The sequence below is a fragment of the Anastrepha ludens genome, chromosome 2 (genome assembly GCF_028408465.1).
Source record: "Anastrepha ludens isolate Willacy chromosome 2, idAnaLude1.1, whole genome shotgun sequence".
In the NCBI taxonomy this organism is placed as follows: domain Eukaryota; kingdom Metazoa; phylum Arthropoda; class Insecta; order Diptera; family Tephritidae; genus Anastrepha; species Anastrepha ludens.
This window is the reverse complement of record NC_071498.1, coordinates 115,902,397-115,925,894: the sequence shown is the minus strand read 5'-3', so window position 1 is coordinate 115,925,894 and position 23,498 is coordinate 115,902,397. Positions and strand designations below refer to the sequence as shown.

The following is a 23,498-nucleotide window of genomic DNA, read 5'->3' as shown; positions in this document are numbered from 1 at the left end:
ATCTGCCGTTCGGAGTCGGCTCGAAACTGAAGGTCCCTCCATTTGTGGAACAACATCAAGACGCATGCCACAAATAGGAGGAGGAGCTCGGCCAAACACCTAACAGAAGTGTACGCGCCAATTATTTATTTATTTTTATCGTGCGCACGGAACGAAAGGGCTAAATTGACTCCTCTCATCATTCTTAGCATTTTGGTATAAATCAATATGACTATATTTATCTATGTAGATTCCTTTATGCTGTTAAAATTACAATACCCTTGAGCTGCAGGCGGGTATAAAAATATGTACTTACGAATACGAGTAAAACACGAACGCATACAAACGGCCACAAGCAATCGTAGTTGTAAATATTGCATAACTGCTGATAGCAGCCAAAAGGTGATGCGAAGCAGGACGAGTACAGGGAGTGTAGGAGAAAGTGTGCACACGGGAAGAAATAAAAAATTTATAGTCGCACAACTTTATTAGATTTTCCTGTAGTCACGTACGACGCTGGTTGTGCTGGCTGTTTGCGTGTCGGGGAGTTGTCTCTATGCTTTTACGCTTTGACAAACAATGCAGCGTGTTTCATTGAATGCTTTAACGAAATCACATTCTTAATATGGCAGAGCTTCTGCCCGGTGAGTGCAGCGACCGAAACGGGCTTGAATCGAATAAGAGATGCATAACTTCGAATGACCACCGAAGAAACCTGCAGCTATAGTAAGTAGTTTGCAACTGGCAAGGCAGGGATGCCAACTGTCCTTTTTTAATAGTGTGCGATTTTAAAAGAAGAAATTTAATATTTAACATTCTCAGCAGTTTGCATATTTACGTGCGTCCATTTAGAGTGATAACTGAAGCAGAGCGGGTGCCAATATTAAAGCTACAATAATTTGATAGAGTCCCGAAGGTGTTGCGCTCCAAGATTTATTGAAATAATGCAAAGTGCAAGGCGAAGTCGAATGAAGTGCTTTAAGGGAAAGTAGGTCATAAAAGGAAATACAACAAAAAGTAAGAATAAAAACAGAGTACATCAGTAAAAGCGCTCTAAATGTTAAGCTGTTTATGCGAAGGCTTGTGGCTCTATGGAAGCAAGGAATTTGTGCTTAATTTTTATTTCTATTATTGTATAAAACAACCAAGTCGCTTTAATAAGCCGCTTTTATTGCTGATTTGAATTATCATTTTGCTAGCTCGCGCGCCAAGCGCTTCAAGTGCAAACTTTTTCTTAAACAAAGAGAGAAGCAAAAAAATGCACAAAAGCGCACAAAATGTGAAAAAACAAATAAAATTATAATTTTGAGATTTATTCAATGTTGAAACTTTTTGAACTGGAATATCTTCAGTTCTTTTTAACATTTTAAATATTCTTTTTGATAAAATATATTTTATTTTAGATAAAATATAATTCTAAAATATTTTTGTTTTTGAACATGAATTCATTTTAATGGTTATAAAAAGTATTGGAAAAAAAAATAATAATAATAATTTCGGTTCTTTCTAACATTAAAAAGTTTTTTCAGAATAAAATATACTTTACAAACTTCGTTTCTTTGAAAACGAAAAATTTATAATTTTGAGATTTAGTCTATGATAAACATTTTTGAAGTTTGTAATATCTTCGGTTCTTTTCAATATTAAAAAAAAAAAATAGTTTGGGATCAAATATACTTTTGAAAATTTTTTTTTGTAACTAATGTAGTTGTTTGTTAAAAGTTTGGAAAAACATTTTCACATTATTTTTGAAAAAATGGACGATTCAGTTTCTTTTCCTAAATTTTGCTAGAAAGAAAAAAAACAATTTATTTTCCAAACAGTATTTTTTTAAACTAAACGTCATCCTAAAATATTAAGCAGATTATTTAAAAAAATCGAAGATATTTTACTTTACGAAGTTCTGGGTATATCAAAATTTAAAATTTTTTGAAAAAATCTCTCATTATAATTTTTACTTTCAATCTGCTCAGCTTACTAATTATTACACTTAAGCCTACAAAAAAACCAATTTTAGAAAAATTTATGAGAATCTTCGAAATACCTGGATCATTTAACAACATTATTGGTTAATTTCAATCAGGTCCCGTTTGGAAACCTTTCAACCTGACAGAATAGGTTGGATCTACTCAAAGGAGTGGTAGCGTCTACTTAAATATACTCTATTTATATTCTCTCTGTTTGAAGTACTTTGCCTCTTTGTCACAGCAGTTTTATAGTGGAACCAATAATGAGCATTTCTAGCTATCGAATTTATCCCCACACTTCACTGGCAATTTTAGTTCTAAACAGAGGCAAATTGTACAATAAAGGTATTGGCGCGCGAAGATACTTTTAGTTTTTTTCCAAAAAAAAAAAAAAAACTCTTCAATTGGACTAACAAACTATTGCAAGACTGACGCAAGCGCAATGGAAACTGATTAGACAAAAAATCGTTAAAAATTGCAGGATAAATGTAAGAGAAAAAAATCGACTTAAGAATAGGAGTTGTGTGCAGAAATGCCCACTACTGTATTCCAATAGCTTTCATAAATAAGTATGTAAAGGGTGTTTTTTTTTAGAGGTTAGGTTTTCAAGTTGGCACTACTTTTTTCGTAGATGGTCTTTTTGACAGCTGTCACTTGATTTATGCTTAGTTTGGTTTGCCATTTCATAATGAATAGACTTACACCTGAACAACGTTTGCAAATCGTGCAAATTTATTACGAAAATAATGGTTCGGTTCGCGCGACGCATCGCGCGCTGCGTCCAATATTCGGTCGACATAATCGTCCATCAGAGTCACTAATTCGATTAACCATGGATCGGTTTCGCACCACGTTTGCTCTAGTGGATAATACGCATCCTCAGAGACGTCGTACAGTGCGCACCGAAGACGCTATTGCTGCTGTGGAGCAGAGTATAGAAGAAGACCCCAATGAGTCCATCCGCCATCGCGCGCAGCAATTGGAGATGTGCCCATCCACTTTATGGAAGATTTTGCGGAAGGATCTTGGTTTGCGGGCTTACAAAATCCAACTCGTGCAAGAATTGAAGCCGAACAACCATCAAGCGCGTCGCACGTTCGGTGAATGGGCCCGAAACGAGATGGCCACCGATCCCGATTTTCACAAGAAAATTTTGTTCAGCGATGAAGCTCACTTTTGGTTGAATGGGTATGTCAATAAGCAAAATTGTCGCATTTGGAGTGAACATAATCCACAAGCCATTGCTGAGACGCCGTTACATCCTCAAAAAGTCACTGTTTGGTGTGCTCTATGGGCAGAGGGAATCATTGGTTTATATTTCTTTAAAAATGAAGCCGGCCATAATGTTACAGTCAATGGAGAGCGCTATAGAGCCATGATTAATGACTTTTTCGTGCCTGAATTGGACGATGTTGATGTGGACGACCTTTGGTTCCAACAAGACGGCGCTACATGCCATACAGCCAACGCAACAATCGATTTATTGAAGGAAACTTTTGGTGAGCGCATTATCTCGCGCCGTGGACCTGTGGCGTGGCCTCCAAGATCGTGCGATATAACACCGCTGGACTATTTCTTGTGGGGCTATGTGAAGTCGCTTGTCTACGCAGATAAGCCCGAGACGATTGACGTCTTGGAAGAGAATATTCGGCGCGTTATTGCTGACATACGGCCCCAATTGCTGCAAAAAGTGGTCGAAAATTGGGCCTCTCGGCTGGAATTTATTCGAGCCAGCCGCGGCGGCCACTTGCCCGAAATCATTTTTAAAACATAATGGCAAACCCTTATCTTTATAATAAAGCTAAATTCTTGGCCATAACATTAAATTATATACGTTTTATTTCATCTTGAAAACCTAACCTCTAAAAAAAACACCCTTAATGTAAATATTTCATTAATAGAAACTTAAATAATCCTGTCATCTACTGAACGTTTCTCTATGCAAATTTTAAGTTAAGTACATGAAATACCCAACGGTATTTACAATAATGAATCCCGCTTTCTTACTGGTAGTCACGCGCTGCAGCGAAAAAGATGCCAAGCTAAACATTTTCTCTCTCCCTCCACGTAGTATTCAATGTAGTCGATGATAAACTTCAATTATTGATTAGAAACATATTTTGCTTATAGCTACGTACATATGCAAGTGTGTACGTATATACTCTTATCTATGTATGTTAAATCAACCTCATACTAACCGGCGACACATTTCTTGTGTTGTTGTAAGTCCAACTGAATTTCACTGAGTCTGGCGGATCCGCATCCACTTCGCATTTTACCTGCACCGAGTGCATATTCAGTGCTCCGAGTGATGTTTGCTCTGTGCCCGGTCGGCATCTGGGCGAGTCTGCAATTGGAAAAGGAAACGATTTATGTAAATGTATATTTTTTTTTCATTTGCTGCGAGGATAAAAAAAAACTAAAATGCTGAAGAGACCAAGCACCAGGCATTTAAAGATGCACTACCGGAATACGGTTGCATTCGTTACACTGACATTGCGGTTGTCGGCTTGCGGTTGATGATGACTTGCACACACTACGCACATATATACATATATACAAATATACACACACACACACTCATATATAACCAAGTTTTGTTTGGTTTCCTTCAAGTGCCTCAAGGCGAGTAATTAACATGGTTCAGTTTGGTGTTGCGGTTGTTTTCTATATATGCGCTTGTATGTGTGTGGGTATTTGCAACCGAACGATATGAGCTAAGAAATATTTACTTTCATATTCGTTCACGTACATATTATATATACATATGTATCTAAGTATCTGTGGAGTATATAGACAAAAGTATATCCCCTCATTTATAAAAGATACTTTTCGGTACATATCTGAATATTTGCGAGCGTAGGGTATATCAAGCACATGTATTGGGTGAGGATTCGGGGGCTCAAACTCTTACGAAAATTTCAAAAAATAGAAATTAAAGAAAACAAGAAGAAATAAAAGCAATGAAAGAAAATTCTCTATAAAAAGTTTGCATAGACATTTCAGCTTTTAGAGGTATTTAAGGGGTCTCGGTGGCCTAGAGCCCGAAAATATAGGTATTTTCAGGAATTTATTTTTACAATAAAAAAAGGAAAACGATATTTACATTTTTTTGACGTTTTATTTAACTTATTTTACATACAAAAATGATAAGGAAAAATGTTTTTTAATATTAATAATTTTAAAAATGGCGCTGAAGTTGACCCTCCCGAGAAATTGGACCTGGACGGTGTTGCCCATTTTGACTTTTATGTTTATTTGAAACACAAAACCAAAAAAATTATTAATCAGTATGTCTGTAGCTATGCCCCGTACTAATAGGACTATGAATAAGTTCGTTACGGTTTTACAACAGATGGCGTAACTTGATTATTATTCCATCGATCCACATTTCCAAACATTCATTGGAGAGCTACTGTCGTAAGGCACAAACGTCAGTATAAGTTTTTTATTTGAAGCGTAAACAACAATATTTTTACCACACTTGAAAATGTCGAATTTCGTGCCAAATAATGTGTTTTTGCGGGGAATTCTTCTTCATTATTTTAATATGAAGAAAAAAGCAGCCGAAAGTCATCGTATCTTGGTGGAAGTTTATGGTGAGCATGCTCTATCTGAGCGAACGTGCCAGAAGTGGTTTGCACGCTTTAAAAGTGGTGATTTTGGCTTGGAAGACGAAGAACGCGAGGGTGCGCCGCCAAAGTTCATGGATACCGAATTGGAGGAATTGCTCGATCAAGATCCGGCTCAAACGCAAGAAGAGGTTGCAAAAACTTTGGGAGTTGATCAATCAACCATTTCCAAACGTTTAAAAGCCATGGGAATGATCCGAAAGGTAGGCCATTGGGTGCCGTATGAATTGAAGCCAAGAGACGTTGAACGCCGTTTTATGGCATGCGAACAACTGCTTCAACGGCACAAAAGAAAGGGTTTTTTGCATCGAATTGTGACTGGCGATGAAAAGTGGGTCCATTACGACAATCCAAAACGTCGGGCAACGTATGGATACCCTGGCCATGCTTCAACATCGACGTCGGCGCAGAATATTCATGGCCTGAAGGTTATGCTGTGTATCTGGTGGGACCAGCTGGGTGTTGTGTATTATGAGCTACTGAAACCGAATGAAACGATTACGGGGGATGTCTACCGACGACAATTGATGCGTTTGAGCCGAGCACTGCGAGAAAAACGGCCGCAATACGCCGATAGACACGACAAAGTTATTTTGCAACATGACAATGCTCGGCCACATGTTGCACAAGTGGTCAAAACATACTTAGAAACGCTCAAATGGGATCTCCTACCCCACCCGCCGTATAGTCCAGACCTTGCGCCATCCGATTACTATCTCTTCCGATCGATGCAACATGGCCTGGCTGACCAGCACTTCCGTAATTACGATGAAGTCAAAAAATGGATCGATTCGTGGATTGCGGCAAAACCGACCGAATTTTTCACAAAGGGAATCCGTGAATTGCCAGAAAGATGGGAAAAAGTAGTAGTAAGCGATGGACAATATTTTGAATATTAAATTTGTAACCATTTTACGTCAATAAAGTTTCAAATTTCGAAAAAAACCGCACGAACTTATTCATAGTCCTATTAGAATACAAAAATAAACAAAAAAAAGTGACAAACTGGCGCGGTTTTGATTTTCACACCCTAAAAATCTTTTTTTTTTTAGTTTTTTAATAAAAGAAATACGAAATAATTGAAATAATAATATGATTCTAGCACGGGCGATAGCCATTGATGTTGTGAACAAAATATTGAAATTTGAGACGATTCGGTTGAACAGTTTTTTTGACAACGAATAAAGTGGTTTCGGGATAAATGAGTTTAAAGTTTGAGGTTCAGGATCCGCGCGCTCCTGCTCTCTATCTAGCTATATTATTGGAAATTTTCGCATGAAAATTTCACACTATATTCCTAAGATACTATACTTTCGAAATATCGAAAGAACATAAAATTGGTTTTTTGAAATTTCTAGACCCCCGGGTCGCCTTAAGCGGATCTATTGTCCAAGTCGGTAAAGTGCAATGGAACTCAGCTTAAGTTTTTAAATTATTGTCATTGATGTTGTCATGACTTTTTATTGGCTGTAATTGGGACTCTCATTGGCGCACCAACTCACATTTGCACCAGCATGCGCAAATTCGAACTCACCACGTGGTTGGAACAGTGATTGCCGAATTTAACTCTTGTTATTCATTGCCTTGCCAACTTAGAAAGTCTATACTAATGGATGGCTCCAGTGACTTTATGCAGACGTACATATATTAACCGCTTAATGAATTAGTGTCTTATATTAGATCAAATAGTGGTGTCTCCGCGTTCATCTACTGACAATATTTCTATAGTCACAGTGCGAGATTGTATATTCCTTCTACTATTGAGATCTTTTTCACACTTTTGAATAACCTTGAAAAAAGCTTAAGTTTTGCCTCCAGTGGTTCGTTTTCTAACATAGCACACCATTTTTTCTATTTTGTCAATGCATAAAGTAGAACATAAAAGTTAGAATAAGCAGAAAATGTGTTTAAAAAATAAGGGAACTTTTCAGATTTCGTAGGCATGGTAAAAAAAATTCATAAGGTCTGGGTAATAACACCGAATGTGAAAGAATCAGCTGATTGGCTTACGTAATCGGGGTCATGACAGCGGTTTGCTTACGAAAAAACTAACACTACGTTGGTGATATACGAAAGAAATCAATACAGTCTCCCCCATGTTGCTTCGTTGACATCTGAACAACTACTGATATGAAAGTGTGAGCAGAAATCAGTGTTGGCAGCTGAAGTTACTCGCTCATTTTCATTTTTCACCATAGCCGAAGGTAAAACCTTGCAGTCTATCATCCTTGCACTCAAAATACTTCCCATGCATTCCAAGGCAAGACGTATATTGATGGGCTCGACGATTTTCTGCTATAAAAAAAAAAAATTATAAAAAAATTTCAACTTTTTGGCCAAAACTACCAGCGTAATCTTGCTTCAACCACCATATTTGCCAGACTTGACTCCTTGAGGCCTTTTTGTGTTCCAAAACAGAAAATACCTATGAAGAGGTAAATACTTTCCCCAATAGTGAAGATAAAATCGGTGTAGTTGGAAGAGCTTAGGCCGTACCAAAGTGCTTTTTGGTCAGAGGTTATTCGAGGATTGGAAAAAGCGTGGGTACAGGTGTATTGTATATTTTATCTGGTTACTTTGAAGGGGACAAAGTAGATATTGGTGAATAAATAAATATTTTGCGAGAAAAACAAAAAAAACTTTTAATTTTGAGGGTGTTTCTTCAGTCAGAAGAGATGTTGAGTCATAAAATAATGGCTTAGACTACTTACCTACTGTTATTTTCCAATGTATACAAACAAAGGGTAAGAAAACACTTCTTGCATTGAATATATGCTGCTGACAGGAGCTTACCCACAAGTTCAAGCGTGAGAAAAGTACAAGCGGCTACGCATATCGCTTTTCTTCTACTAATGTCTCAGAATACAACCAGTTGCTCAGCTGCATGAATTATAGAGTCTTTTATATTTCGCTTTGTTAATATAAATTTTTTTAATTTTGTTTTTTCCTACTTTCTTTGCTATTCTCTTCCGTGTTTGCATTAATCTAACTTAAATTTTCAAAATTTTGTTTAGCAAAATTTCCCTCTTTTCTCACCTTTCTCACAGCTAATCTCAATTGATATCTCTGCAAACATAGTCTCAAAATTCAATTTCAATCCATGTAATCCTTTGTTCTATCACTTTAGCATTGAATTTTAGGGATTTGGTTTCTGTCAACAGCATTCAAAGTTTCTCGAAATTTAATATGTTTTCCTTTGTTATTTATGTCAAAATTTCTACCCTCAACCTTTCCCCATTCTACTGATGAATTAATTAAAAAAAACCATTTTTTTTCATAGAATTCTCATGGTTAATGAATTTATATGTAGATTTAAGTGTAGCTTATTGGCATAAGTCTTGTGGATGCCAAAAGAAGAAATTCATAGGCCAGATTAGGTGGTCACATGGAATGAAAGTCCAAATCGTTTCAGTGAAAAACCAATGATCCATGTTTTCTTAGATTACGTCTGCGTATTCTGATATGCGCTTCTAAGTAAAACCAGTTGAACCTGGTAAGGAATATCAAAAGAGACAAAATAAAGAGATTTTCGTTACATCTGATAGCCATCTTATCGTGTCATTGATGAGAGATGCACGTGCAATCCAGCACCACATTTCCTATGAAAACGTGAGAAATTAGTTTGGCTCAAAGGACGAATAATTGGCGAAGCATTTGCAGTATAATTGAGAGGTAAATAGAAGTTTGAAGGCGACCGCTGTAGCCGAAAAGGTTGATGAGTGACTACCATTCGGAAGTGCACAGCTCCGAAACACCATTTAATCGAAATGGTGGTAAGTTATCGGCAAACATCGGAGTGTATTTCTGCCATGAAATAGCTAAGGATTAAAAACAAAGCATCTGTTATTCGGAGTTGCCTTATACTGTAGGTGCTTCCATTTGTGGCAAAACATCTAGACGCACATCACAAATAGAAGTAGCAGCTCAGTCAAAAACGCAACGTGTAGGTGCCAATTATACAAATAAGTTCATAAGTGATTTTCTTCCACATTGTGGCTAGAGAGATGATTAACGATTTTTTATGGCCGGAATTGGATGGTATTGATCTGAACAACGTTCATTTTCAACAGGATGGCGCTACGTGCCACACAAGCAACGAAACCATTGATCTTTTAAGGGAAAAGTTTCCGGACCGTGTTATCTCTCGAAGAGGTGATCACCGAGATCTTGTGATTTAACACCTTGTGACTTTCTTCTCTGGGGCCACGTGAATGAGAATTTCTACGCCAACAGCCCAGGGTCGATTCAAGACCTCAAAGATGGAATTCGTTAGGCTATCGAGGACATAGGGCAGTCACTTTGCAATTCGGTTATGGAAAATTTCATGAAAAAGATATTGTCCTGTAAGCGTGGACGTGAACTTCATTTGCCTGATGTTATTTTCCACTATTAACGGTATATCTTCCTCTTTATAATGAAATAAATATCCGATCATTTATATTAAAAAATAGAATTTTTCTATGATTGTCAAAATAACACCTCTTATTGGAAAACCCTTTACATGCTGGTTCAGTGATCTTGCGTTTTTTGTAACCTTACGTTGATTTTACAAATTACCTCAATATTTTGAATTTCAAATTACAAGCAAAAATTGTTCACTTCCGACTATGTTTAATTTGTTAATCGGATTCAAAGCAAAATTAATCCTCAGAAAATATTAATATTGTATGACAATCAAACATTTGAAATATAAACTCAATATCGCCACTGGCAATCGATCCGACTTCGAATCTAAGATTAGACGCTTATTAAATTCTTGACCTTGAGGGCCGATTTCAAGATTTTTAGAGCAAAAAAACCAAATATACTATTTTTAAGAACTCACTTCATAATCAGTTTGACTGAAATAATTAGTTATCTTGCCAATATTTTAATCGAACTAACTTTTTACCATAAAGTTTCTACGAAACTACAAAATTCTTTAGACTCTGCAGATTTTTGGAAATTGGGACCAAGAGAAGACTTTTCTGTGACAACTTAGAGAAATTTTATATATATACATATGTAGGTATATATAATTGACACTTACACCCTTTGTTAGTTGTTCGGCCGATCTCCTTCTCCTATTTTTTGTGTGCGCCTTGATATTTTTCCACAAAATGAAGAATCTAGAGTAAAAATACATTCGAAAGTTGCCATTGCGGCTGCTATTAGGAAAAAACTTTTCCATTGTTACTAAGCACTACCGAATTGCAGCACGCACCAACCCATTCAGCTACGTGAGCCCCATCAAACCTTAATTATATTATATTAAAAAAAAATCCGCACACCACTAACCGAAGAACCTACTATATTTGTGACTTGCATTGATTTTGTGAAATATTGCCACTTATTTTTTAGACTTGAATTTACATAATTAGGTACACTTCATTATATTGGATTTTTTATTGCATAAGTCTTAAGGGTAACTAAAGTAGGAATGATCAATGTCCCGCTGAAAATAGCTGAATCATCCGTTTGGTCCGACTGTTCACCATTTGCCCTGTTAGCACGGCGCATTCGTAATTCCCTTTGGCAACTCTCTTTCTTGTTTGTGGCATATTATTACTGAATTTTTTTTAATTGCAAGATTTTGCTTTATTTTATAATTCCAGAATCCAACTAGCGCTTCCGCACATTTTGTTGGCACATCCTCGTTACCAACTTGTTTACCAGTTATTTACGGCATGACTATATCAAGTCTGTGCGGTTTAAGCACCTTATTAGGTTGTTGACGTCTCGTCGAGATTCTTGAACAGCGGTCGGCCCAGGGTTAACATTCTGCCCCTCCATAGGGCAGGGCATTCACAGAGGAAATGGAAGATTGTCTCCTTTTTCTCCAGTTGCTTACAACTGCGACACTATGTGTTGTGAGGGATGCACATTTTTGGCTGCCTGTTCTACCATTGACCAAAAGCCAGTTATGACTGCCGTTAGTCTCCAGGCGTCCCGTCGTTTCATGTTTAACAATATTGACGATTGTTTGAGGTTGTAGGTGGGCGACAAGGTTCTGCTGGTTTTCCATTTCGTCTGGTCTCTCCATCAATCCGCGATTCGAAGGTATTTTAGGGAAATTGTACTCTTGACAGCACCCAATGGTGTGAATGCTGATTCTGCAAGAGCATTCATCTGCCTTTTAATTACCTTCAATATTCCGATGTTCCGCGACCCAGATTAAGGTAACTTTATGGTTTTCGCTCAAGGTGGAAAGGCTATTCCTACTTTGTTCCACCACCATAGAGGTTGTTGTAGCTGAATCCAGTGCCTGGATTGCAGCTGGACTATCCGAAAAATTGCCAGTACTTCCGCCTGGAAGACACTTCAGGTATTGGGATGACGAACGGACTTTTCAATTTTAAGTCTATGAGTATATATACCAACTGCGACACCACAATCCATTTTAGAGCCATCTGTGTAGACTGTAGTGTCGAAGTGGTTTAGTGAGAATCCCTTATTCCATTCCTCCTTAGATGGAAAGAGAGTGGCAAAATTCCTATTGAATGCTACCGTCGGGACGATGTAGTCAGTCCTCACCGAGGTTAACTGAGTTTGTCACAATAGCAGACTGGCACGACTATAAGCTTTTTCTTTCCAGCGGCCCGCTTCGTTTAACCCTAATGCACTCCTGGCTGCCGTCTTCTTAATGTGTAGTTCTATTGGAATAACGTGTGTCAGTGCGTTGAGAGCCTCCCTAGGACATGATCTGATTGCACCGACCGTTAATGCACAGACTACCGAACCATACGATAAAATTGGTCGTATAGCCGTCCTATACAGCCATAACGTATGCTTAGGTTGAAAGCCCCATCTTGTTCCAAGCATACGCTTACAGGCATATAAAGCAATTTCTGCCTTCCTTACCTGTTCTTCGACGTTTAATTTCCAGCTAAGTTTGGAGTCCAAAATTACACCTAACTATATTACTTTGTATTGGGTGAAAGTGAGAGGGTTTGCCCGTTAATATTTGGTAGGGTAAAGATTGGTACCTTATATCTGGTGGTAAAGAGCATCAGTTCTGTTTTACGCGGGTTTAAACTTAGGCCACAGCCTGTTGCCCAATAATTAAGCTCGCCTAATGCCATTTGAATGATCTCACTGATCGTACCAGTCCTGACGCCATTAGCATCTGCGTACGCCACCGCTTTTACCCCACCCTCGGTGCATCCTGAAAGTTCACCAGCGCCTAGGCTGGCTGTCTTCCAGAAGTATTGAGTTCGATCTTAAAATACCACATTTGTAAAAAGATATTTTACAAAAATATTCATAAGTTCATATACAAATTTTAAAAGACTAATTTTCTTCTATCGGTTTCTTACTGATAGCTAAAAATAGATGATAAAGTTGGATTTGTTGCCTACTGTTACAAGCAAAATGTAAGCGGTTTCGACTCATTTTGTAGTGTATTTTAGGCTGAAACTCTGGTTATTAGTGAGTAGATATCTGGTTAGGGTGACTGCCTTCAGAGAAGTATACATTTACTCCGATAGCCAAGGGGCTGTTAAATGTCTTGGTGGGGTTATCACTAATTCCATCATTGCTCGCAAATGCCGGTCATCTTTTAACTGTTGACAGAATATTTTCGCATCCACTTGATATTGGTGCCCAAATTCACAATTCTTCAACTCCACAATTCTTGAACTGTTCAGCTCATATAAACAGCTCATATAAACTCATATAAACATAATAATTTTCTCCCACCATCTTTGTTTTAATAAAATCTAACCTTTTCTGGTTATAATTCAATGTTTGTAAATTTTTTTTTGTTTACTCTTTCTTTTTGGCCTGAACATTAATTTCGATAAAAGTATGATAAAAATTAGAGAAGAGAATACCTTTTTCGTAAATCGCAAGGTAATTGAGACTGAATTACTTGCAAATGAGATAAAAATGTGTTCTTAAAATGTTGCATTGCGAATTGCATAATTCGAAGGGTAACTGGGAAGTGGATTACGAATAAAAGAGCGAATTACGTATGAGCAGCGAGTTGTGTGCCCTGGACACTTAGCACTAGTCTCAAGGTGGAGGTGTTTACTCCCAACGAATTAATTTTCAAATAATACTCACTAGATCACTGAGATTTGTATAAACATTATCTTTCACCTTTTTATCAAACGTCGCTAAAAATTTTACAAAAACCCCTACAGAAGATATTTCCCACGTACACCCTTGGACTTTATTTATACATGCATACATACGCATATTCACTTAAGTTTGAGCTCATGTGTATAGGTATTTAAATGCATACAAATAACCAAACACACATGTACCGTTACCGCTATTATGCACTGAAATGCACACATGCAGGCAAATGTAAATATGTTATATACATGGGAGCACATATACGCCCAAGCAAATTGGAGCGATTTTCAAAGCTTGCATATATAGGATGCTTGTGTGCATATTTGTATGTATGTAGGTACCTACACGCAAGTTGTTGCGGAAGTCATTTACTTGCACTTAGCTGTAGGGCAAATGCATTTGTGAGTATCTGTGATCCCTTTTTAAGTTTTGCAGTGAAGAAGTTGCACAAAACGCTTTCATATTTTAATCAAAATTATAACGATACCAGATTTATTACACCTACTCTACATGTATGCACTTATACGTATTTCTTTAAATTCAATCACAAATGTTTGATAAAATGTATTGTATTGATTATTTATCGGCTGATTCAACTCATAGACCTATGCATATATCAGGGTAAGTAATGAGTTAAGCCAGCAGTAAATTTGGGGTTTACTTACACACACATGCATAAGCAAATGTTACTATGAACTAAGAATGCTCAAGTTTATCCGTTTCCCTCTTTTCATTTTGGAAGATTTTTTTCTTTTTTACTATCAGTGAAGACATTTTTCTCATTATAAATAAAATAAAGATTAAGTTTTTTGAAGAGGTTTATAGTAAAATGTTCTGCTCTAATTTTTTAAATAAAAATAGTTTCTTTCTTGAAGGTCCTGTTCCTTTTTTCCTAAGAAATAAATTAAATAATTAGTTGTTTTAGCAGTTCTATAGTAAAATGCTCTGTTATTTTTTGAATTTTTTTAATTTTTAATGCATAAAAAAAATTTTTTTTTAATTTTTAATTTATAAAATAAATTAAAAAAAAATATTATAAATTAAAAATTAAAAAACAAAGTATATCTAATAAAAAAAAGTTTTAAATCAATGCGATTTGTGAGGCACTTAAATTATGCGCTGTAATCTTGCATACGTGAAAATTTCCTAAAAACTCTGATAAAAATTATGATATTTTTATGAATATTGGTAGAATTTCTGATTTTTTTCCCAAAGTTTTAATTTTGGATTTATATGGTTTTTATAGAAACTAAACTAAAGAAATAAAACAAAAATTAAAATTAGACTTTGGCGACGAATACCTGCGCTAAAGCTTTGTTAAAAATAAAAAGAAAGCCCTTGCTGACTGAAAAGAAACGTGATACCATTCGCATACAAATAAGAACCTAGGTGTATTTTGTTTTTGCTTTTTGAATTCTATCACGTCAAAATCAGCAGTGACCTGCTCCTCACTTATCATTTCGGATCTTCACCAGGAATTCCAAAACAAGGACCCTCCATTACCCCACTTCACTTGTTTTAAGCCTATACACACTTTTCCAAGTCTTTTTTTTGTAATATAATATTTCACTTAGATATTATTTGAATCACCAACTGTAAATCACCCAAAAATGAATTACACAAATGGCAAAGTAAATTCACAGATGTAAACAAAACAAATCGTATGGACGTTATTCATATCTACGGCGAAAAAATCGGCTGGGTGGATGCCATCACCTGTAATAAATCCTCCTTGGCAAATATATTATTTTTATATCAGCTCATATTTCAATTTATTTTTATGCATTTTTTTCAATTCTTTTATCTTGCTTTATTTTGCCACTCGTAAACGTTTTGGAATGGTGGCGCACGCAGCACGAATGACATCTTTATTCCATATCTTCTGTCATTTGGCAACTCTGTCGAATAAAGACTGTTTCTGTGCAGTGTGAATCAAATATATTTAAATATTCGAAGTTTTCTGTCGAAACAAAACTTATAAGCAAGGAAATTCAAAACGCTTTTTGGAAGGGAAAGCTGGAAGCTGAAGTGCAGTAAGTTGGCCAATGAAATACAACCAAAAGTGCTGAAATACAAATCTTCCTACGTGGGACTCCTACCCAGCTGTCAACGACGATTGGACTTTGACCCGAGCAGGTGTTGCTGTATTTGTAGAAATTTATATTTTAGTACTAAAAAGCTCCTTGTGGTTCTAAAACATAATAAATAGCAGTTGTATTAAATAGCTCCTAAAAGTAGGCAAAAATTTCTGGTAAAGAGAAATTGATATAAATTGTCTGGTACAATATATTTATATTACAATACTTCATAACATACTGTTAACGTATTTGCAATTATCATACTACATATACAAGCGTTGAGTTTATGTTGAAAACCCCCTAAAGTCATCCTTTAAATTTATATATATGTATTATTGTTTAATTCATACTAACAAAGTTCATCCGGATGTATTTGAAGATATCTCGCGATTTACGATTACAACAAACACCATACTTAGATTAAACTTATTTTGCTTCTAAGTAAATCGCATAAACTAAACTCTGCGTTATTATGGGAGACGATCGTGCACCTCCACCGGGAGGTGGCGGAAATCAAGCAAAGCCAATTGCAACTAAAAATAACCAGTATGAAACAATAATAAATCAGTTATCAGAGAAATTAAAAAATTTGGACAAGCTATGCGCCGATCTTAAAAAAGAAGTAGTACACCTTAAATCAGAAAATTGCCAATTAAAATCCAATGTTGAAAAAAATGCACTTCAAATAGAAAATGCAAATGATAAAATATATCAAACCGATGAAGAAGAGCTAACCCGTGAAACGGGATACTCAAAAAGAGATCCATCAAAAAGAGGAAAGCCGATTCCTCCCCCGAACTATTGATTTCTTCACCAATTATTCAAAATCCTCAAGAAACCAAGGAAGTAAAAAAAAGGCCCATCGACCTCCACCTATAATGGTATCGGTAGAGTGTAATTACCAACAGCTTTTTAACATAGCGAAAGTTGAGGCAAGCGAAGAGTTTCAAATTAAACTGCTCAGCAACAAATATTACAAAGTATCTACCAAGGACCCAAATGATTATAGGAAAATTACGACGGCACTGAAAAACAAAAATATTTCATGGTACACTTATGAAGATAAGCATTCAAGACCAATTAAGGTCATAGCCAAAAATTTACACCATTCATGTGACCCCAAGGATATAATTTCCGACTTGAATAAACAGGGATTAAAAATAACCAACGCGATAAACAAATTAAAATGGAAAACTAAGCAACCGCTTGATATGTTCCTTCTTACATTTGAAACTTCGGAAGATATAAATAAAATCATATCATCAAAAGAAACTTGAAACATCACGAAGACCGAAAAATATGCACGGAAGAATTCCAGGTAACAACTGTTACGATATACGCCAAATCTGAAATATCAATTTCCGCGGTTTATAGCCCTCCACGACATACAACCAAATGCGCCCAATATATTGAACTGATAAACAGCCACAAGAATAGATTTATAATGGGTGGCGACTTCAATGCCAAGCATACTTACTGGGGATCGCGACTCAAAACAACCAAAGGAAGAGAACTTTACGATGCACTTAAGAAGACAGGATGCATTGCTATATCGACGAGCAGCCCAACGTACTGGCCAACAGATCCACATAAAACACCGGACTTAATTGATTTTTTCATCGCTAAAAAAGTATCAACCGCTTATGTAAACATTGAGAATGGCATGGATATGTCATCAGATCACTCTCCTATTTATCTAACACTGCACGAAAATGGAACGACAATACAACATCCATTTAAACTGACTAACCACCTTACAGATTGGGATTACTTTAAACACATTTTGGAAGGCCCTGATGACCACCTGCCGGTAATCAGCACAAAGGATCAACTCGATGACGAAGTACTTCGATTGACAAATAACATCCAACGCGCAGCTTGGCAGAGTACACCAACTATAAGGAAAACCATTTCAGGTCACAAGTATACCAAAGAAATAAAGGAAATGGTATTGAAGAAACGGAAAATACGAAGAAGATGGCATCAAACAAGATCACCTCTTGACAAAGCTCAGCTAAATAAAATAACCAAAACACTTAGCGACGAAATTAAAGCGTACAAAAACAGTTCATTCACAAAATACCTGCAAGAATTAACAAATGAACGGAAGACAAATTATTCACTGTGGAAATGTACTAAACAATTAAAACAACCGTTATCTCAGAACGCACCCATCAAGATACATGGCAATAAGTGGGCCAAAACAAATAAACAAAAAGCAGATACATTCGCAAACTACCTCGAGGAGACGTTCACACCATATGGATCGGTAATGGCTGATGATATGGATCACGACGGCGATAGCAATGCTATAAATGAGATCCCTCCGGTTTCACAAGACGAAATATTAGAAGAAATTTCATATCTTAAGATAAAAAATCGCCAGGCTGCGACCTCATTACTGCTGAAATATTGAAACAGCTCCCGGACAATATTATTGCTGTATTGACGAATATCGTCAACACCACATTTAAGCTGAAATATTTTTCAATATATTGGAAAACAGCGGAAGTCGTTATGTTCAATAAGCCAGGTAAAGATACTCACGATGTAACATCATACAGGCCTATCTCCCTTCTTCCAATACTATCGAAAATGGTGGAAAAATTGTTAATCAAAAGGATCAACATAATAATAGAAAACAAAAAAATTATACCGACGCACCAATTTGGATTCCGAACGAAGCATTCGACTATCGATCAAGTACATAGGATAGTGCGAATAATAGAAAATGCTTTCGAAGAAAGAAAAACCTGCTCTGCGGTATTCCTTGATATATGCAAGGCGTTCGACAAAGTATGCCACTATGGGGTACAGAAGAAAATAAATGCGTTGCTACCCAAGCAGTACTCCACCATCCAACATTCGTATTTATCCGACCGTTACTTCAGAGTAAAACAAGAAGATTCATATTCATGTATCAAACCAATCAAAGCAGGGGTTCCCCAGGGAAGCGTACTTGGCCCTTTATTATATTTGCTATTTACATGTGATCTGCCATGCAATTCAGACTGCGTAACAGCTACTTTTGCCGACGATACAGCTATTCTTTCGATAGGAAACACGGAAAACACATCGACATCACAATTACAATTAGCCATAAATGAAATATATGACTGGACCAATAAATGGCATATTAAATTAAATGAAAGCAAGTCTGTGCATATAAATTTCACCCAAAACAAAATCAAATATGTTCCAATATATTTAAATGGTAGACAGGTTCCATACTCAAATACTGCAAAGTATCTGGGCATGACTCTAGACTCCAAGCTAAGATGGAAAGCCCATGTAAAGAAAAAAAAAAGAAGAAATGGAATTAAAATACAGAAATATGTATTGGCTTATGGGAAAGGAATCAGCACTATCCACCAATAATAAAATGATTGTGTACAAACAAATTCTGAAGCCTGTATGGTCCTACGGCGCACAGTTATGGGGTTGCTCCAGCCAAAGTAACATTCAATCTATATAAAGGCTCCAAAACAAAATTATTAAATGTGCAGTCGGTGCTCCGTGGTATATCCGTAGCTCCGATCTTGAATGCGACCTAAATATTGACTCGGTGGTAGACACGATAAAAAAGATAGCAAAAGCCCATGATGAAAGGTTAAAAAACCACGTCAATACGGAGGCCACTATTCTCGCTAATCCAGCTAATTGGAGAAGAAGACTGAAACGCAGAAAGCCCAAAGACTTAATGTACTAACCACACCTTAGCGTTAACTGTTGTATATACCTTATTTTCGAAATTCTAAACAAATTGCTCGTTAGTTAATACAATTTTTTCTTTGTAACTAGTCGCAATGTAAAATAATAAAAAAAAAAAAAAAAAAAAATCTTCTGTGAGCGTCGCTTGGATTCTTCCAGCTTGAATTATTTTATGTTCCTCATATTGTCCAAGTTGAAGCTACATTTGTAGTAATTCAATGGGTTCAGATCTGGAGAATAGGGCGGCCATTCATCTGATGAAATAAAACCGGGAAGCTTGTTTTCAAATGAACTTTGAACAATTTTGGCTTTGTGAGCTGGAGCGAAATTTTGCTGGAGGGCTAAATGTCCTCCTCCCTCCTCTGGCAACACTGGATGAGTGTAACACAATTTTTCATTACTTTTTCGTTTTTCATTGATAATGAGCATGATTTCTTTCTTCAGCCCTGAAAATGTCTAAGGCTTGTTGTCATAGACCATACTTTTTACGTAGTCCAAGAGAAAGAGGTGCAATGATAACGACAACGTTCACTGTTCACCGTGCCAGCGTCACCGATGAACTAGGATCCGATGACTCCGCCAGCCCAAGTACAATACGAAACAACGACTTGTTGTGGGCGCATAGTTTTTTTTTAATTTTCAGTACGCCAAATGCGGCAGTTTTGCATGTTAACGTATCCGTGAACTGAAAATCTGCCCCATCACACCTTGTGATTTTTTTTAAATTAATTGTTCAAGTCCATGACTAAATTTCCCAAAGCATTTGGTACCAATTCCGGAAAAGATATTATATTCAAGTATTTACTGTCAAGATCTGCATCACCCTCAAATCAACCTATACGTCTGTATCAAATTAAAATTATGGGAATTATAGGGAATATGGGAATGGTCTTGTTAGCTATTCGTTCCTTCATATTTCTATTAAATATACTTAACATTTATTCAGCAAAAGTTGACTAATTTCTTTTTAAGAAAACCATATAAAGTATTTACAGCATTTTTGCTGATATTATTCTATATATAATATTACCTAATTTGTACTATTGTTGAGAAACTAATATTCCGGAATTTTTTTGCTTTTTTCCCTCGATATGGCATAGACATTACATATTCAAAACGTAATTTGTTTCCAAATTTTCGTTATCCATTTATTAACAACATCAATTGCTTGTCGGCTTGGGCAAAGACCAAAAGACTTCGCCAATTGCGTTTCTCATTTGTGAAGCTTTCCTAGTTACTCGTAGTAAGTGCTGGAGTAGTGCTAGTCCGACTTGCAGGGATTATCAATGTTTGTGCATCTAACTATCAGACAATTTGGTTATTTTCATGGGATTTGGGTTTTTATGAGGCGGATCCCAAGCTCAATGCATATCCTGTTACAGGGAAGGTTTGGTAGTTTCACATTTACATAGGGTGCCATTCACTTCCACACAGACTACTTACTGGTGCACAGACGTACCCAATGATGAACAAGCGCTGCCCATTTTTACAAGTCTTTAAATCGAATATGTCGAAGTGGGTCCATCAGGACTGACGTTTTTAAATTAGTTGCATTTCAAATATATGATATTTCTTTGATCGTACTCAGAGAATGCTTGCCTGAGATCAATCGACAATTTCGACCTGTTTGGACCCTGTGCAAATAATATCCTTTCTGGCCACTCTCAGCTGAGTAGCAGTAAACAACTTTTCTCGCTCACATGGACTTTCACTGAAGGGACTAGACTCCAATTCAATTTGCTATTAACAGTAGATAGAAAAGATTTTATTTCAAGGAATGTATTTTGTTAGGACATCTGTGAAACCATTTCAGATCGCATGCAGCAAGCCCTTACAATAATAAACAAATGGTGCACGGAAAAAGGGCTCTCCATTAACCCATCCAAAACAGCACTTGTACCGTTTACTAGGAGAAGGAACATAAATCTCAAATGTCCGACCCTTAATGGAGCAACACTTCAACTCTCGACAGAAGGGAACTATCTTGGCGTCAGTCTTGACAAAACGCTTACGTGGAATTCCCATATTGAGAGAGTTACTTCAAAAGCCACAAGGGCATTCTTTGCCTGCACAATACTTTTTGGTAAGACATGGGGACTTAACCCTAGAATGGCCTTCCGGCACTTCACCACAGTTGTGAAACCCATAGTCACTTATGCATCCTTAGCATGGTGGCCCAATGTCAAGCAAAGAAAGGCAGCAAACGAATTAAACAAACTGCATCCCCTGATATGTGTTGGTATTATAGGGGCTATGAAAACATGTCCCACGGATGCATTGGGTGTGCTCCTGAACATACCACCGCTTCCTATCTTAATTGAAAGGGAAGCTCGCTCGAGTGCCTTAAGATTAAAAGGTATATCTGAACTTAAAAGTGGGGATATGAAAGGACATTTAAAGATCTTAGAAGACTTCCTACATAGTCCCATTCTTCAAAGGGATGATATACTTTTACCCAAACCAATACTCTTTAGGAACTTCCAAGTTATAATTAATGAACGCACAGACTGGAGAAATATTTCTATCACTTTCAAACCTGGCTCCCAGCTATGGTTTACTGATGGGTCCAAATTGGAAAATGGTAGAACAGGGGCAGGAATCAATGGGCCCAAATTCAAAAAATCGATTCCGATGGGATCGTACCCAACAATATTCCAGGCAGAAATACATGCCATTGAAATATGTGTGAGAGGTACTCACATCTACCTACTTTCAGATAGCCAAGCGGCTCTAAAAGCCCTTCTATCAACAACTATCACCTCCAAATTGGTAAATGATTGCCTAAACCTTCTCAACACGTTAAGGAACCTTAACATAGTAAGACTAGGCTGGATTTCGGGACATGAATGACATGAGAGAAAAGAAATGGCTGATGACCTTGCAAAACAAGGAGCAAATATGCAACTTACTGGTCCTGAGCCTTTCTGTGGACTCACAAAAGGCCACTTTAATGAATTCCTTAGGAAATGGGAAGAAAGAAAATTTGCTGCACACTGGCTAAACTGTGCCAGTCAGCGTCAAGCCAAACTATTCCTAAGTCCCAACAAAGGAATATCCGACAAACTTCTCTCACTAAGCAGAGTAGATCTGCATCTTTTAAGAGGATATCTTACAGATCACTGCAGCCTGAGGTATCATCTTAATATTATCTATCTGAGACCAATGTCAGCCGCTTTTGCGAAATGGACATAGAAAGCTCAGAACATGTGCTTTGTGAATGTCCTGCGTTGGGCAGACAGAGAGTTCATCACCTTGGTTGTATCGTAGTATCTCCATGCAATCTTTGGAACAACAAACCCTAAATTGTGCTAAAATTTTTAAAAAGCCTAAAACTCTAAGGTTACAAAAATAGGCCTTTCCCAATAGATCAGCTCTGGTCGCAGTGCGTAATGGCCTTCTAATAATAATAATAATAGGACATCTGTGTCTGAGCAACGTTCACCTACTGGGTTCATTTAAGAAATTGAATGTTTGCTGAGTAGAACACTTCCCAGTTAAAAATCGTACAACGAGACAAAAAAGCATAGAAACAGATAACAAATACGCAAAAGCCGAAATGATGTCAACAAATTTACTGAAGTTATGTTGGGCAGTAGTAAAGCATAAAATTATCAATGATATATATGTATGTATATATACACACACATATACATACACACAAATATGATTGGCGAAAGACACATTTGCTACTTGTTAGGCCGAGCTTATCCTTCTATTTATTTATGAATATGTGATGTATCTGTTGATGATAAGATACAACTCGAGCGCTTTACAGGTTTCAAGTACAAGTAGATTTACCATTGAAGGAGGTACCGGATCCCTGACTGGAAAAATCTCTTCTATCATTTGATGTAATTTTGTAACCTCGTATCGGGCAACGAACTCGATACCAACAGAATTGCGGTCATGTACAAATCTACTTGACGGCGGCAACCGACATTCATTACGCCATACAACATGAAAAAATATCAAAGTTCAGACAATGGATTCTGTGGGGAGAACAACAAGCACTCAGTGGGTGTATCGGCGGTTTAACACATTGCGTCTGAATTTAGTTTTAGGAGGGGATACAA

General features: G+C 36.8%; 1 protein-coding gene across 1 annotated transcript in view; it reads right to left on the bottom strand.

The window, feature by feature from the left end:
* LOC128871903 (hemicentin-1) overlaps positions 1–23,498 on the bottom strand; it is a 334,429-nt gene that overhangs the window by 162,564 nt on the left and 148,367 nt on the right. The window contains exon 10 of the mRNA XM_054114067.1: positions 4,145–4,293. Within this exon, the coding sequence (XP_053970042.1) occupies positions 4,145–4,293 (149 nt within the window). The remainder of the gene's footprint in view (positions 1–4,144; positions 4,294–23,498) is intronic.